The sequence below is a fragment of the Taudactylus pleione genome, unplaced genomic scaffold (assembly GCF_031769625.1).
Source record: "Taudactylus pleione unplaced genomic scaffold, aTauple2 ptg000507l, whole genome shotgun sequence".
Taxonomy (NCBI): domain Eukaryota; kingdom Metazoa; phylum Chordata; class Amphibia; order Anura; family Myobatrachidae; genus Taudactylus; species Taudactylus pleione.
In genome coordinates this window covers 2,087,841-2,103,916 of record NW_028284909.1, presented here as the reverse complement: position 1 = coordinate 2,103,916, position 16,076 = coordinate 2,087,841, and the positions used below count along the sequence as shown (strand labels likewise).

Here is a 16,076-nt window from a genome sequence, read left to right as displayed (position 1 = left end):
CTGCAGGAAATTCATATCAGTCTGATTAATGTTATTTTCTGCTGGGTGTTTTCAGACCTCAGTCCTGGGAGCAGACAGAAAAACAAAGACAGGACACAGATTGGAGCTAAAGTGCACATTCGTTTCTTGGCTGCTGATAAGCCGGAGGTCACCCGAGCACTCGCCTTGCTCAACACACAGTACAAGTACCTGCTGCCTCCTCCCGATACTGAATCTCATTACTAGAACTAGCTGTACAATGGTATGGGCAGGAGGGGAAGCAATCGGGAAGCCGACTGCCTATATACCGGCAGCCGGCTTCCCGACTGTCTTATCCCGGCATGTAGACGCCCGCATTTCCCCGACGCCGGGAAACCGGCGCCCGTCATCACGATCGTAGTGATGCCGGGCGCCGCGAGCGGACAGCTGTGGGGGGGAGGGTTAGGTTTAGGACTCCCGGGGGGGACTTAGGGTTAGGCACCCCCCCGGGAGGGTTAGGGTTAGGCTAGGGGGAGGGAGGGTTAGGGTTAGGCACCCCCGGGGGGGACTTAGGGTTAGGCACCCCCCGGGGGACTTAGGTTTAGGCAGCGGGGAAGGGGGTGGTTAGGGTTAGGCACTTAGAGGGGGGATTAGGGTTAGGCACTTGGGGGGGAAGTTAGGGTTAGGCACCCCTAAGGAGGGTTAGGGTTAGGGGGGTTAGGTTAGGTTAGTCTATACTTACCTATCCACGATTGGGATTTCCAGCGCTGTCGGGCTTCCGCTGCTTCTAACTCTGCTCCTGTCGGGCTGCCGCTGACGGGAATCGAACCATACCCTTTCATACCCTTTCTGGCAGGAGGTATGGTCACTCGGAATATTGCAGGGGAAGAACAGTGCTTTATACCTGAGTGTCTGTGTTCTACCTGCCACACACCTTAGTCCACATCTTTATTATAACTCCCATACTTATATCTCAGGGAGTCGGGGGTCATGTCCACCAATTATACCTGAGTATGTACTACCTACTGCCATATGCTGCAGTTTCACTCTCCATTTCGTTATACCCAGATTAAACCTGAGTATATATTATGAATTGGGAAAACCAGTCCACCCACACGGAAACCAGTCCATCCACTATAACACATCAGGGTCTATGGGGCTATATTCACCAACACTAAAATAACGTTTTTAAAGACATTTTCCTTAAATAACGTTATTTTAGTATTCATGATGACACTTCGCACAGGAGATAACACTGATATCTCCTTGCTAAGTCCCTCTGCGTTAATTTCCACACTCCCCATACATTATTATGAGGATATGGAAATTATGGTATTCATCAAATTCCGAAAATTATGTATTTTCGGAATTTGATGGAGGTACTATCCACCACTGTGAGGTGGCGAATAGCAGATGAAACTTACCTGCAGTCAGCTGGACAGGTCCCCCGCAGCTCCCTCCGGCGCTCTGGTCCCTCCTCTGGCTCGCACACTGTGTTCTCCCAGCAGAACACAATAAAGTTTAGAAAAAAAAAAAAACTTTTTTTTTTTTTCAAACTAAACTGTACTGTGGTGTGGTGTGCTCGGAGACCACGTGTCAGACCAGCAGGACGGAGCTGGAGGCTGCTGCGCGGCAGGTATGTGCGGGACAGGGGGGAAGTGAGCGGATGGGGGAGGGCGGGTTGGGGGGGGCACACAAACTTTCCACCGCTGTAGGTAGTGCTGCGCATGCGCTGGGTTTACGAATGTAACAGCACATGCGCAGCACTGATTACAGCTGTGGTAAGGTAGAGTAGAGAGGGAAAAGTATCTATTTCCCGAAAAAGCTGTCATCGCAAAAATGACAGCTTTCGGAATAGATTCTGATGGAGAGGAGGAATGATGAATTCCTCCGGTAATTAGGTAGAACTCCATGCGAGTTCTAAACTTAATTACCTCCATCGATTTTTAAGGTATGATGAATAGGCCCCTATATATCTACAATTTACTGTTTGCTGGCACGATGCTTTGGGCCACATTACAGTTGATGGAAGTCCAACTCTCAGGTGTAAAATTCTGCCTTGCTTTCTTCCACATGATCAGTAAACACACAGGGGAATTTTAAGTTTCAATCAATTTGCACTTAAGGCCCCATCCACCTGGAAGTACCTCTGCAGCTTATTTTAAGTAGGACACATTTTAAGAGGCAGCTGGTTGCTGTTTCTGCAGGGGACCAATGTTCATCCCAGAGCATGAATCTCCAGGGATTTCTATTCATTTTCGCTTTCTCTTTTTTTCCCCGTTTATAACACTGCAAAGATCTGTACTGATAATCTTCATCTTGATACATTTAATTAATTAAATTAAAAACGTAAAAAAAATGTAAAAATTTTTTAAAAATTAATTAAAAAAATGTGTCTATCTCTTACAGGTAGCTCTAGCCAATCAGACTGAAGTCGCTCTGATCAGTCACTTGTGCAGTGTGCACCATCTAGCAGGGGCTTTATTTATACATGCAATAGTGTGGGCAACAAAGGACTGAGTGGGGGCGATTCAATTGTTGCGTGGGCAGCGATAACTAATGAGCGCCCAGTTTTGCAATTCAATTGTTCTGGGCACTCATTATCGCCCTCTTCACGCCTTATTAGACTTGATTTAGCCGTGTAAAGGGTTAAATACGTCTAAAGTCCTGGTTAGGGCGCCCTAACCACTGGTTCCTTGCACATTATTTCTCATACCCTCCTGAGGGTGCGAGCAGAAATGCCGGCGCCTAACATGCTCAGACGGAGCAACAATTGAATTGCTCTGTTCGCCTTAAAAAAAAAAGCAGCCGGCTAAACAACTGAATCGCCCACAGTCAATATTTATTTAAAATAAAGGAATTTTAAAATTGTGTGTGTTTAGTTACTTTTTTTCATACTAGTATGGGGCATTACAGGTCCCAATGGGGCCTTGGTGCCAGGGGGTTCCGGACTATAGACAGACAGTAATTAGTTAGACAATGTCTAGATAGACACCAGATGTTAGACAGTTAATAGTTAGACAAGGATAAAAGTTCGACACAGGCAAAAGTCAGACACACTAAAGTTAGACATGTAAAAAGTTCGACAGGTATAAAAGGTCGATAGGGTCAAAAGTTCGACATGAAAAAGATCGACACAAAAATGGTCAACACATTTTTTTAGGGTTAGGTGTAGGGTTAGGATTAGGGTTAGGCAACTATTGGAGGGTTAGGGTTAGGCACTTACCCCAAAGGTTAGGGTTAGGCACCAGGGAGGAGGGTTAGGGTTAGGCACCGAGGGGAGGGTTAGGGTGAAGATTAGGGCTAAAAAACAAAAAAAATAATCGTCGACCATTTTCATGTCGACCTTTTTACTCTGTCGACCTTTTGTACCTGTCAAACTTTTTACGTCTAACTTTAGTGTGCCTGACTTTTGTTTGTGTCTAAGTTTTTTCCCTGTCTAACTATTGACTGTCCAACATGTGGTGTCTATCTAGACATTGTCTAACTAATTACTGTCTATCTCTTACACCACACCCGGTGCCAGGACATGCCAGCACTTGTATTTCTACAATCACCAGTATGCTTTTGGCAGCAGGGGTGGGCTGACCCAATTGGAATAGGTAAGCAGCACACCGAGTGCCCATTTCCCCTCTCACATCCCCCCCCTTCCACCTCACTCTAAAAGGGAGGGTGATGTTTGCTCTGTTGCTCCATGCAGGGACTATAGCATTGGGTGTTGCTGGCCAGGCGGCTCGTTGCCGGGAGCCTGGCACCCTCTTCTGCCTGGCACCCTATTCACCTGCGTACTATAACTAATGGATGGGCCGACCCTGTTTGGCAGCAATGGGTATGCTAGCATTTGTAGTTCTAGCATTAATGGCTGTCAGGGCATTTTTCACAATTCTTCCATCACTAGCCCAACAATCTCAGCCCAGGGTTGTTGGGAGTGACTGATGGTTGTGTCTAAAGATGCACCAAGCATGATTGCTCTCAAAGTGGGCATCTCAGTCCTTGTACATTCTGAGGCATGGCTGTACACCAGGTAAGGGCCTGTAGCGGTAATTACATAAAGTTGCAGAAACACGACCGCCAAAAGAAGCAGGTCCTAAATGTGCAAGCTAATAATGCGTTGTTATAATGATGTTAAGACAATTTATTCTGATCTGTGCGAGTAGGCTTAAAATCCAGTTTTACTGAAGATTTATTAATGTGTCTTATGCAAGGCAGACCTGCAATTCTCAGCAAGGCAGGGAACATCCTGGGACTTACAGTGCTGCAACATCTGTAAAGCCTCAAGATTATTAATTCTGCTCTAGAGATTGCCTCGTTGCAGGAATCTAGAATATATGACTTAATAGATTTTATACGGCAATATATTGCTCACCATTTTTCTGGATCTGCCTGTGAATATTAAATTCTCCTCTAGAGGTCCGTATGGAGTTGGGGGTACGATGTTTCTCTTTCCAGCTCTCTTTGGCCAGTTGGCTCTTCTGTGTTTCCTCCAGGTGCTTTGTCAGTAAAGTGGCCATTTTACCCTTCGTCACTAAGCCCTTCTTCTGCAGAATATACTGAAGCTCCTGTATGCTGGACAAGTCAATAAGAGACATTAATAAACCAGCAGTAAATGCTTATTTATGAATAATAAGTTAGTTACAACAATGAAATCCTGCCAGCCTCCTCTTTCTACTTTTGGGAGGTGGCAGATGTGGGTGGGACTTAGGACCTGATTCAGGTTGGTTCAGAAGGCTGTGTTCGTACGCACCCTGCTTGCTGCGAAAATATACTAATAAATGCAATCGCACGGCAACCGCAGCACTATACCAAGATGCCCATCACTGTATAAAGCCGCCTACTTCCCATGACATGCATCCGCAAGTCAGCGAAAACATCGGTAACATTGAGTAACATCGGCACCATTCGCAGAGTTATGGCTGACCTGACCCTACCGCACAAACTGCTAAACTTCCTGTCGCCAACTAGACTTTTGCCAGCGTATACAATCGCAGGGGCTTAATTATGCACGCCCCTGTAACGGCGTTTAAATGCCCAGGCACGCCTGAGTTTCTCTGACCGCCCCCCGTCAACACCCTCAAATGGTCACTTCCTGTCAATCACTGTGTGAAGACTCTGGACCTCATTCAGAGGCGGTCGCACGGAGCGACTGGGTGTAGCGAGCGATGTTTTGTTCAACTGCGCATGCGTACACATGGCAGTGCGCGTGCGCAAGCCTGTCTTTCCGACTGCAATCCTCTTGCTCTCTAGTCACTACGAGGTCGTAGCTGTGATTGACATTTCGTGCCGTTTGTGGGTGGTTACAGGAGAAGGTGCTTGTGAACGGGGGTGTGGTGGCGCGAACGCAGGCGTGGTTGACCTTAAAAAGGGCGTTTTAAGGGCGTGCATATATTACTGAGCGAGTCATCACACACGTCATCTCGTTGCAATAACGATGCTACTGCTCGCGGAGCTAAGGGTAGCCCAGGGTCTACCTTAAGCAGTGCAAGTGCAGGCGATGGTTTCGGCCTCAACCGATGTCTGTAGGCAATTAACAACGTAACAGGTGTTAATCGTGCTGACGTAGGTTGCCGCCTGCGACCGACTCTGAATTAGGCCTTAGAGATAGGGGTGTGCTTTCATTGTTGTGGGTGTTTCCGCGCTTACAATGTGCGTTGCGATTGAGCGCTCATTTTGCATATTTTCGATCACTTTGGGTGCGACCGATCGCTCCCGTGCAACCGCCTCTGAATGAGGTCCTCTGTGTGCTCACTGAGATCGCTTCCCGATTGCTGTGGCCAGTTAGCGCACACGCACTGCGTCTTATACGCATGCGCAGATGCAAATATCGGCTGGCTGCGTGCAAACACAGCCTTGCGAACCAACCTGAATCAAGCCCTTAGCACCATAAGGGGAGCGGGGTAATTACGCTGCCAAACCCCACTGACATCAGTAACCCTGCTATTTGGTCAGTGGTGGGCAACCTAATACACTTCGAGGGCAGTATGTGACACCCTTAAAATGCCAAAAGGGCCACACATTGGGCCTGATTTAGAGGGTCACGCAAATCCTGTCACGACTGTGATTCCAAAGCAGTAGTTCTGGGATAATATGCTAATGGTTTAGCACAGAGACGCCCACCTCCACAACCGCTGCCTGCGTCTCATAACCACCGCCTGCAGAGAGAAAAAATATCGGGAACATCTGTTGCACATCGGTCGCACATCTCAGCAACCCTATGCTGTCTCAGGTCCCTATAAGTTTGCGTATTTGTAGCCACCAGCACCCCCGTTACCTTCCGCAAACGTTGACTACCTGTCACTTCCTTTGCGAAAAATCCTTGGTGCGTCTCAAACCCATCGTCGCGTGTGTGCAATAACCACAAAATGCTCCGCTGTGTCTGACATTGACTACTATAGCCGCAATACCCTTCACTTTAGTAATGAAAAAAAAACTCAAAATGACCTCTGCACCCCAGCATCAATCATTTAATAAATGATCCGACATGCCTCATAAACTGTCCACATGCCAATCAGAACCTTCATTTGCTCCAAAATGCCCCCACATACCGCTGAGACATTACACTTGCCCCAAAAATGCTTAAACATGCCTCTCATTTCCCCACATCCCTCTGCCCATAAAATACTCCCACTGAACCCAAAATGCCCCTCAGGTCCCACATGTACTCCAATAATCCCTTCAGACACATCACATAAAACCCTGATTTACCTCCCACATTCCATTACAACCCTCCCTATCTCTCCCACTCATTGGTGTACCAGTGATCGCCCACTACTAATCTAATAACGCATACCTGATCTATAAGTAAATTACTTAATTAAATTACCCTGATACCCTGCCTAAAAATGATAGTTTTACAAATATTCAATCATTTCTGTAGAGGAAGGAGGGAGAATATACCCCTCTCCCCCCCCTCTGTCATTGTGCACGTGATGCTGTCACATTCAGTTCTATTCTCTGCTCTGTGACATAAAGCAGAGTATTGTCATAAAGTTGGGGCCCACTGGCAGCCCAGCACCTGTTGCCCATTACTGCACTAGGTGGTGGACGAGGCTTGTCGACACAATTCATGACATGTCCCCACCCACACTGTGACAGGTAAGTGCTCCCTGGGAGAATTGCCTGCTTTCTTCACAGTCTAGAAGGTTCTCGCCTAATTCGGCAGTCTTCTGTACATTGTAGTATACTATATGACTTCGAACATGTATGCAGGAATTAGATCTCAAAATTCCTTTTGGATTAGAGCTGAAGGGGTGTATTATTACAAGCCCTCCGGAAAGAAGATTTTTCTATCACAGCAACAGAAAACGGGCCAGCAGCAGGAAGAGTAGTCTCACTGTTTGCCAGGACTGTTAGGTGCCACGGACTTGTGTCTCCAGTAATAAAAAAAAATATTCTTGACAGAAAACAAGTAAAAATAAAAAATAAGTAAAAAATAGTCAAAAATTTTAAATATTTTACAAGGGAAGAATGCCCCAAGCTATTGCCTTATCCAGCATCTGGTCCAACGACGCAGACCCTGGGCTGGCACTCTGGGCCTGGCACTCCCACAAAACAGAGGTGTCACGACCCGGTCACAGCCCCCTTCCCACTCCCAAACAGCCGCAGCCTGTCAATCTGCGGCTAAGGGGGCCACAGCGACCGTGATCACAGGACCTGTTCCACACATACATAGGATGTACAGACACCTCACCATCAGATACGTATGTACACCATGGGGTTTGCGTGCATATCTGTATCAGGCCCTAGACTCAGATATGTTTTATACATGGCAAACTACACACCGATTTGTGAAGCCAGAAGAATACACATAACACATGGCATAATAAATACCCACACTAAAGATGGCCACCATACACTTACTCCCTGGGGAAGGCCAGCAGGCTGACACGCATTGGAGCACATCCATTTCAACTCAAATTACTCAAGAAGGGCTAAAAACGGATTGAAGTCTCCTTGCCGCCAGGTCACCCAGCGAGTAGAGCGCGCGGTTTAGCCTCTGGAACCCGGCTTACCCTGATCGCGTCATCGTGACCCTGGGAAGGAGATATGCGGGCACCTGGAAGCGTAAGCGCCACTGCGTGGACCACGCTGGAGAGCGAACAGCTCGTCCGGTCATCCAGGCGACCAGAAGAAAAGAGGACACCACACGGACCAGGTGAGGCCTCACCAAGACTGTTCTTTTACTGACTATTGAACCTGAACTTAAATTTTGCCACTCATAATCACATAATGACGTCACCCGCCGTCAGCCACGGCTAGCAGTGGAGGTGAGGGACGCCCACCTACCACCCCTCCTTAGAACATTTATTTTGGGAACAATCATCCCACTAACCCACATTTATCCCAACCCTAGGGAGACCGTATTACTACTATCCCCACACTCCTGGTTTTTAAAAATACATTCCCCACCTAAAACTTTTTAGGCGAATATAAATATATGCATACAGGGGGCCACAAAAAAAGCCTTTCAATCAAGAAGCTACAAAATCCGGAGCACTGTGACTCCAAAATAAAGGATTTATGTACTATCCACTTTTTGCCATTATTTTCCTTTATTCTTGTTCAATTGAAAATACTATACAGCAATATCCTCTACTCGGGCGCAAATACAATTGTTGTTTTTCTGTGAAGCCAGAAACCTACGGTCTGAGGGCCTGATTCAGACCCGCTTGCAAGCGCCCACAAGTGGGTCGATGTTGGCCCAGTGCGCATGTGCACGACGGACCTGGCTCCGTTGTGCGCATGCGCGAGATCCAGATAGCGACGGGCAAGCCGTCGCTCCGGGTCTCGTACCAAAGGCTGATCTGCTTCAGGGCACCGCAGTATAACACATTTTCCTTTAACACATTTTAATACTTCACTGTCTGTTTCCTTTATATATATGTATTTCACTTTTTTATTTTTATGCTTTATATGCGGCCAGCGGCTGCTCTTAACACTTCACTTTTCTTATTAGAGCGGTGTTTTGGGGTGGATTGGCTGGGCTAGTTTGGGGGTGTCCTGCGCTCTGGATTTGAGCCTTAGTATGTTAGGGACCTGCCCGACAAGAGGTTACCCGGATATGGTGGGCAGGCCCATAAGCTTGGCCAAGATTATGCCAAAAACCTCTATTGTATTTACTGCAAAATTTATTTATTTATAATATAATCAGTTAATTTGGAGTTGTGCACCTGTATTTTTTCTTTGTGTATATATCAATGGTCTCCACAGGTAGCACCTCCAATTATATATATATATATATATATGTCCAGAATGTGCAGTCTGAGATCTATTTTCTTCATACCAAAGGGGGCGTGCTGTCGATGGTGAGTGACAGCACGCCCCCTTTGGTGGGTGTGCCGGGGGCGTGGCTGCCCAGACGGAGGCGTTCCCATGGGAACGCCAACTGTCTGTGGCCGGCCCCACTGACATCACAAGTGATGTCAGTGGGAGTGCTTTCGGCTCTGATAGAGCCGAAAGCACTCCAGGGCTTGCGGCAACGAGACCCTACCACAAGGGTCTCGTCGTAAGCCCGATGGTCGCGATGGTCTTGACCATCGCGACCATCTTCCTGGCCGCTCGCTATAGCTGTGGGTGATCACCCACAGCTATACGAGCGGCCAGGAGGCTCTGAATCAGGGCCTGAGTTAGAGTTGTATGCCATTGCTACTGCAGCTGCGATCCTGTACCCTGCTGCTGTGCGCAAATATGCAAATGTTGTAGCCTCTGAAAGATGTATTGAGACACCCACTGGCATCTTTGCCCATCCGAGCATCTGCTTACAAAAATGCAGCATCGGACACATGGCCTGATTCAGACCCGCTCGCGAGCACACAGCGTTTGCAAGCGGGTCGATGGCCGGGCAGTGCACACGCGCGAGCCCCGTAGCGAGTGAATTTTCACTCACTGCGGGACTCACTACAAAACGGGACGGCTGTCGATTGTGAGTAACAGCTTGCCCCATTTTGTAGGCATGCAGGGGGGGTGGCTGGACAAACGGAGGCGTTCCTGAAAGAATGCCTGCCATTTGTGGGCGGCCCAACTGACATCACCAGTGATAATAGAGCAGGAAGTTCACTGGGACTTGCGGTGGACGAGACCCTACCACATGGGTCTTGTCGCAAACCTGATGGTCGCGATAATCGCGACCATTGCCAGGCCGCCCGCTAAAGCTGTGGGTGGTCACCCACAGCTTAGCAAGCGGCCTGGAGGCCGGTGAAAAAAAAAACGGCTCGCCCTGATTCAGAGCGAGCGTTCGCAAATAGCGAGCGCTTCTGAATCAGGGCCACAGATCATTCCATGTTTGCAGTCTTGAGTAACTGTATGGTCTCGTAGAACAGTGCTGTGCGGAGAGGTCAATAGCTGGGGAGGCACACATGTTTAAAAACACAGTTTTTATATCAAAACTCTGGAGCATGACAGGGGAGGAGAGCCTCCCCTGCCTACCCTGACTGTACATCTCTGGAGTAGCATTGGGCGCAGGAGACATGTTGTGTACGGATCTCAGATGCAGGATGTAACACCCCAAAACGATTGCGCCACGCCTGCCTTTGAAGCCAACATTCCCCGTTACCACTCCCAAACTCTCCCTGATGTCGGGATGTACTAAAGGAAAAATGCGGTAAAAAACGTTTTGAGTTTTTTACCGCATTTTCATATGTACTAAGACCCGGCCACCTGATTTTCGATGCAGAGGGTAAAGCCAGGTTTTTCTGCCATTACCTTATAAAAGCCTACGGGCTTCTTACCGCATCCTGCTCCCCGCCGCAGCTTTGCCGCCTCCACGCCGCCCTGCAGTCGCCCAGCACCTCACACTGCTGGCTCCCACTCACCTCAGCCTCCTGCGTGCTTCAGGTGCTCCTTCTGGGTCCCCCAACTCCTCCTCCTCTTCTTCTGGGTGCAGGGAAGAGGAGGAAACTGGGGGCTTGGGGCTAGGAGGGGATGGAGATGCAAGGAGACCCCTCCACCGGCGGCGGCAGCTTCGCAAAGGGCAGCTCTTATCGCAAGAGCTGTCCTTTGCGATACTAATCGTATACGTTAGTGCATATGCGATTAGAATCGTTGCAGTGACTGGCGGGATGTGTACCGCACGTTTGGTACATCCGCCCTGACTGTCAATCACACTGCAAATATATACTGCAAGCAACTATGGTAATGTATCTTGACGTATGCGCAGTGCGACTCAGATGCATGCACAGATGGAAGATAATTTCTCAACTTCGAAAATATCAGTATAGCGTACAACTCTGAATCAGGCCCTTAAATAGCTATGCATCTCCTTACCACTGATGGCTATGTAACAATATTCACTTTGTAAGACTTATACAATCCTGCCCTCTACTGCTTAGTCTGGATAAAAGCAATTCCACCCGTCCCAGTAACTTGTAGAGAACCCTTACCTACAACCATGGCCAAAAGGTTTGAGAATGACACAAGTATTGGTTTTCACAAAGTTTTCTGCTTCAGTGTGTTTAGACCTTTTTGTCAGATGTTACTATGGCATACTGAAGTAAAATTACAGCATTTCATAAGTGTCAAAGGGCTCTATTTACTACAATCCGCATATTGAATGCGGATTGTAGTGTGATATTACCGAGTGAATTCGCATTGCGAATTCAGGCAATATCACAGGGATTTACTATAAATCCCTTGCAGGGACAGAGCTTGCGATAAAGCTCTGTCCCTGCGGATCCCATCCGCACTCTAGTCGCGGTATTTTCGGAAAAAATACCTCGACTAAGAGCCCGCGCATGCACCGACCCACCGTCGCTACTACCCCCCCCACCGACGCTAAGCCCCGCCCCCCGGCGCTAAGAAGATCCGGTGATCTTCTCCGGGCTTCCCGATCAGGTGATCTCCCATACTGCACTGGGACCCGATCACCTGATGACCGGGCCCCAGTGCACTGTGGGAGACCAGCTGACCAGAGAGGAGCCATCACCGGAGGCCCGATCACCGGTCCCTGGATTCAGGTAAGGAAAAAAAAAAATGTTTAATTTTTTTTCCTTTTTTTTACAGTTATCAGCTTGCGGTCTATTTAGACCACATAGCTGATTACTGGTACCGGCTCCCGCCTCTGCTCTCCCCGTTAGAGCAGAGTGGGAGCCCGGTAACCGGGGGAGACCCTGGATAACGCCACCTCCAGGTGGCGTTATTATCACAGGGCTTCCCCCGGTATTTTTTTACAATTTATTTTTAGTAACTTGCACATAGATCACATTTCCCATTACAATTATGGGAAATGTGATCTGCTTTACTAAAAATAAGTGATACTGGGGGTTGGAGTAGAATTTTACTAATTCTACTCCAATTGCCCTGTAATAACTACAGGTGAAACTAAAATAATGTGAAAAGGGTGTGAAAACACCCTTTTTCACTTTATTTTAGTAAAAATAATGTTAATAAATAGAGCCCAAAGGCTTTTATTGACAATTACATTAAGTTTATGCAAAGAGTCAATATTTGCAGTGTTGACCCTTCTTTTTCAAGACCTCTGCAAGTCGCCCTGGCATGCTGTCAATCAACTTCTGGGCCACATACTGACTGATGGCCGCCCAGTCTTGCCTAATCAATGCTTGGAGTTTGTCAGAATTTGTGGGTTTTTGCTTGTCCACCCGCCTCTTGACCACAAGTTCTCAATTGCATTCTCATGCCAACAGAAAGAAGTTCCCTGTTTTCATTGTTAAAACTCATGTGAGTTTGAAAACTCAACTAAACTCATCATCGGACAAACTAGGAAGTACTTCACATGAAAAAGATGCAACTCGCAAATTTACTAAGAATCGAGATTACAATCTCGTGTGAGATTGTAGCAAACTCACTGATAAATTGAAGTTTCAAATAGACAACCTCCTGAGCTGCGAGTTTGCCAGAAACATACACAGATCAGTGTGATTTGTGTATGTTTCTGGCTGAATATCTAATATAATGTGGGTTTTGGTCTGTTCAGTGAGTCAGGAGCCGGAGCCAATCAGCGGCCGCTCTATAGTTAGCGGCCGCTAATTGGCTGGCAGCTCCTGACTCACTGTCAGTCGGGAGCAAGTTAGCGCTGTAGGTGGTCACACACATACAGCGCTAATGTTAGTACATGGATCGGGTGCCGTTTTGTTTTTGGTCAAAGACCCCCATGGATGCTACGGAGACCAGTGCGATGGAGGAGGTGAGTATTGGATCTTTATTGCAGGTACGCCTTATTAATTTCTACATTGGACAAGGGGACGTGAGCACCTGGCAGCAGGTAAGTATGTGTGAGTGGATAGGTGTGTAATAAACTTTTTCTTGTCACGTAGGTGTGTGTGTGTTGTGTCTTGATTTAACTATTTATTTTATAGTGGAGGTACGGGTGCCGGCCGCCTGCTGTTACTTGTAGTTCCACACGTGCCAAAGGGCAGGGATGCTGGCACCTGTAGTTCACTGTAAAATACAATAGTTCACTATGATTTAACCCTTTATTACCCCTGTACCCACAGCCCAGGGGTGTGGGGAAGAGCCCCGGGCTTCAGACCAAGCCTGGGGTTTCGGGAGAGGGGGGACCCCTTTTTTGGGGGTCCCCAACTCCCCTTAGATCCCCGGCTTGGCCTGACCAGCTTGGGGTGAGAATGCTTTGGCCCTGGCGACCCGGTAATAGGGTCTCCGGTCTGTTATATTACACCCTGGTCGGATTGGGTCTGGTGCTGGTTTTAATTATAGGGGGACCCCTATGCATTTTTTTGGCCCCTATAATTAAAACCAGGACTGGCCCTGCAGCCTGGTGCTGGTTCCTAAATTATGGTGGGACCCTACTCATTTTGTTCCCTGTAATTTTAGGAACCAGGACTGGCTGGCAAGTACGGGGCTGGTTAGGCTTTTGGGGGATGGACCTTATGTCATTTTTATATAACACATTTAACACCTTCTCTAACAGGTACAACACAAGCAGCTTACACATATTTCACTGATATGTGCAGGCTGCTTGCTCGGGTGAGTTTTGAAGATAGAAAACACTACAATCTTGGGTAAGTAAACTCATTTAAACTCGCAATTTGGGGCTAAAATCTCGTTCCTCTTCACCATCGGAAAACTCACTTTCATCTAAACTCACTTCTTAGTAAATTTGTGAGTTTAAAAATGGGAAACTCACCCGAGTTTCGGCGAGTCACAAAGAGTTAAAAAAAAAACTCACCCAAACTTGATTCTTAGTAAATTTACGCCCAGAAGTTGAGTGACAGCATTCCAGGGCGAACTGCAGATGTCTTGAAAAAGAAGGGTCAACACCGCAAATATTGAATCTTTGCATAAACTTAAGGTAATTGTTCATATTATTTTTGTTTATGCCCATCATGTACTTTGTAAGGCACTGCGGACCCCTTGTAGCGCCAAATAAATAAACTATATATAATAATACAAAAGAGCAGTAACAGAATTCAGAAAAGATAGGTTAGCATTTAGGTGTTTTGTTTTTGGGAATAAAGGGGCAATAGCGTGAGGAAAGTCTGAGTCTGTCTTTGAAGGTTTCTTTAGTGGGGCCTCTTGATCTGTATGAGACAATGATTTCCAGATACTAGAAGCTGGATCAGAGCCATAACTAGACTTTTTGGTGTCCTGTGCCAGAAAGAACATTGGCGCCTCCCCCTCATATTTTCCAAATAGGCACATAAGACGCATACCCGAAAAAGGGCCATGTGGCGCATGGGGAAGGGCCAGGGAAGAGATAGGGGAGGCCAGGAGATACTGGGTATAAAAGAAGAGGAGGCTACAAGTTAGAATGATAATAAACAAAAAATTGACAGGCCCAAAGAGCGCCTCCTGCCCTGCGGTGCCCTGTGCCATGGCACTGGTCGCACCACCCTAGTTACGGCCCTGAGCTGTATGGCTGAAAACTTGAGCACCAATTGATGTAGGGGAGATTCTGTGCACTTCTAATAGTCCTTCATTCGCAGTTTGCAGTAAGCGAGTAGGAGTCTAAGGGATCAGAAGCTGCTTAAGGTACCTAGATCACCCTGGTTACGTAGGGCTTTGAATGTCAATAAGCTCATCTTGAAGTAGATTTGCATTTTTTTTTCCTGGGAGGAAATTGCATTACCCAAGCATGATGATAAAATGCATGAGTGTAGGAAGATCTTTTAAGGAAATAAAGTAGGGATCTACTTTGTCCAGGAATGATGATGTTCGTCCATGCAAGATGACGTTTTGCCTCTTTCTGAGTTCCGTTTTTTTGGAGGGAAAAATCTGAACTCAACGTGCAAACTCGAACCTATCCGAGCCTGCACATCCCTAAAATAAAGTGATTCTGGCTATGTTCCTCAGTTGAAAAAAATGTGATAATGGCTGAAAGCTTAAGTTTAATTATCCATGACAACACCAAGATCCTGCACATGGTCTGTGTGTTACACCTCTGCACCCCCAAGCATTAAGTCAAGTTGGTTAGTCCAAATGCTGTTTTTTTCTTTCACAGTGGGCTCATATCTTAAGAAACCCTATATTATCAGGGTTCAAACACTCATCCACTACTCGTGCACAGCTAGACATCCGTAAAGTTTGGTATTCAGTACTTAGTACCTGGAGCAAAGGACTAGGGGCCTGATTCAGCAAGGATCGGTATTCTGCATCCGTATACTTGGGTAACATAGCGAAATAATCGGTAGCATCGAGTAACATCAGACCCATACGCACAGTTAAGGCAGGTCAGACCTCACTCAGGAATTGATAACTTCTGCGCACGCTATGAGGCCTCAGGCTGCGTATGGTATCGCAGTGGCTAACTTATGCACGCCCCTCCATGTCACGACCCTGTCTAGTTGTCACCTTTTTGCCTTGAGACTTACCCCTGTCAGCTTCCCCATGGAGCTGTGTGTGTCATTTGCCTGGAGGATTTGCTCTGATTATTGTACCTGGTCTCTCCTCTGTCTGTGAGCACTGCTAGCCCTGATTGGAATCACAGATGTGGTTCTGATTCTCAGAGCTGCAGAGATGAATACTCCCTCTGCATGTTGTGCCTTCCACCACTCAGAATGCTACTACCAGACCACCTGTCCGTATCCACCAATTGCTGCCAGACCCATGGTATATATATCCTCTCCTGATAGCATTCTGGGCCTGAACATCTCGTCTTCCCGTGGTGTATGGTTCATGCTGTTTCTGCATTCAAGTATTTCCCTGAAACC

General features: G+C 47.2%; 1 protein-coding gene across 1 annotated transcript in view; it reads right to left on the bottom strand.

The window, feature by feature from the left end:
• Window positions 1-16,076, bottom strand: part of LTBP4 (latent transforming growth factor beta binding protein 4) — a 209,793-nt gene that overhangs the window by 131,769 nt on the left and 61,948 nt on the right. The window contains exon 4 of the mRNA XM_088450149.1: window positions 4,325-4,524. Within this exon, the coding sequence (XP_088306275.1) occupies window positions 4,325-4,524 (200 nt within the window). The remainder of the gene's footprint in view (window positions 1-4,324; window positions 4,525-16,076) is intronic.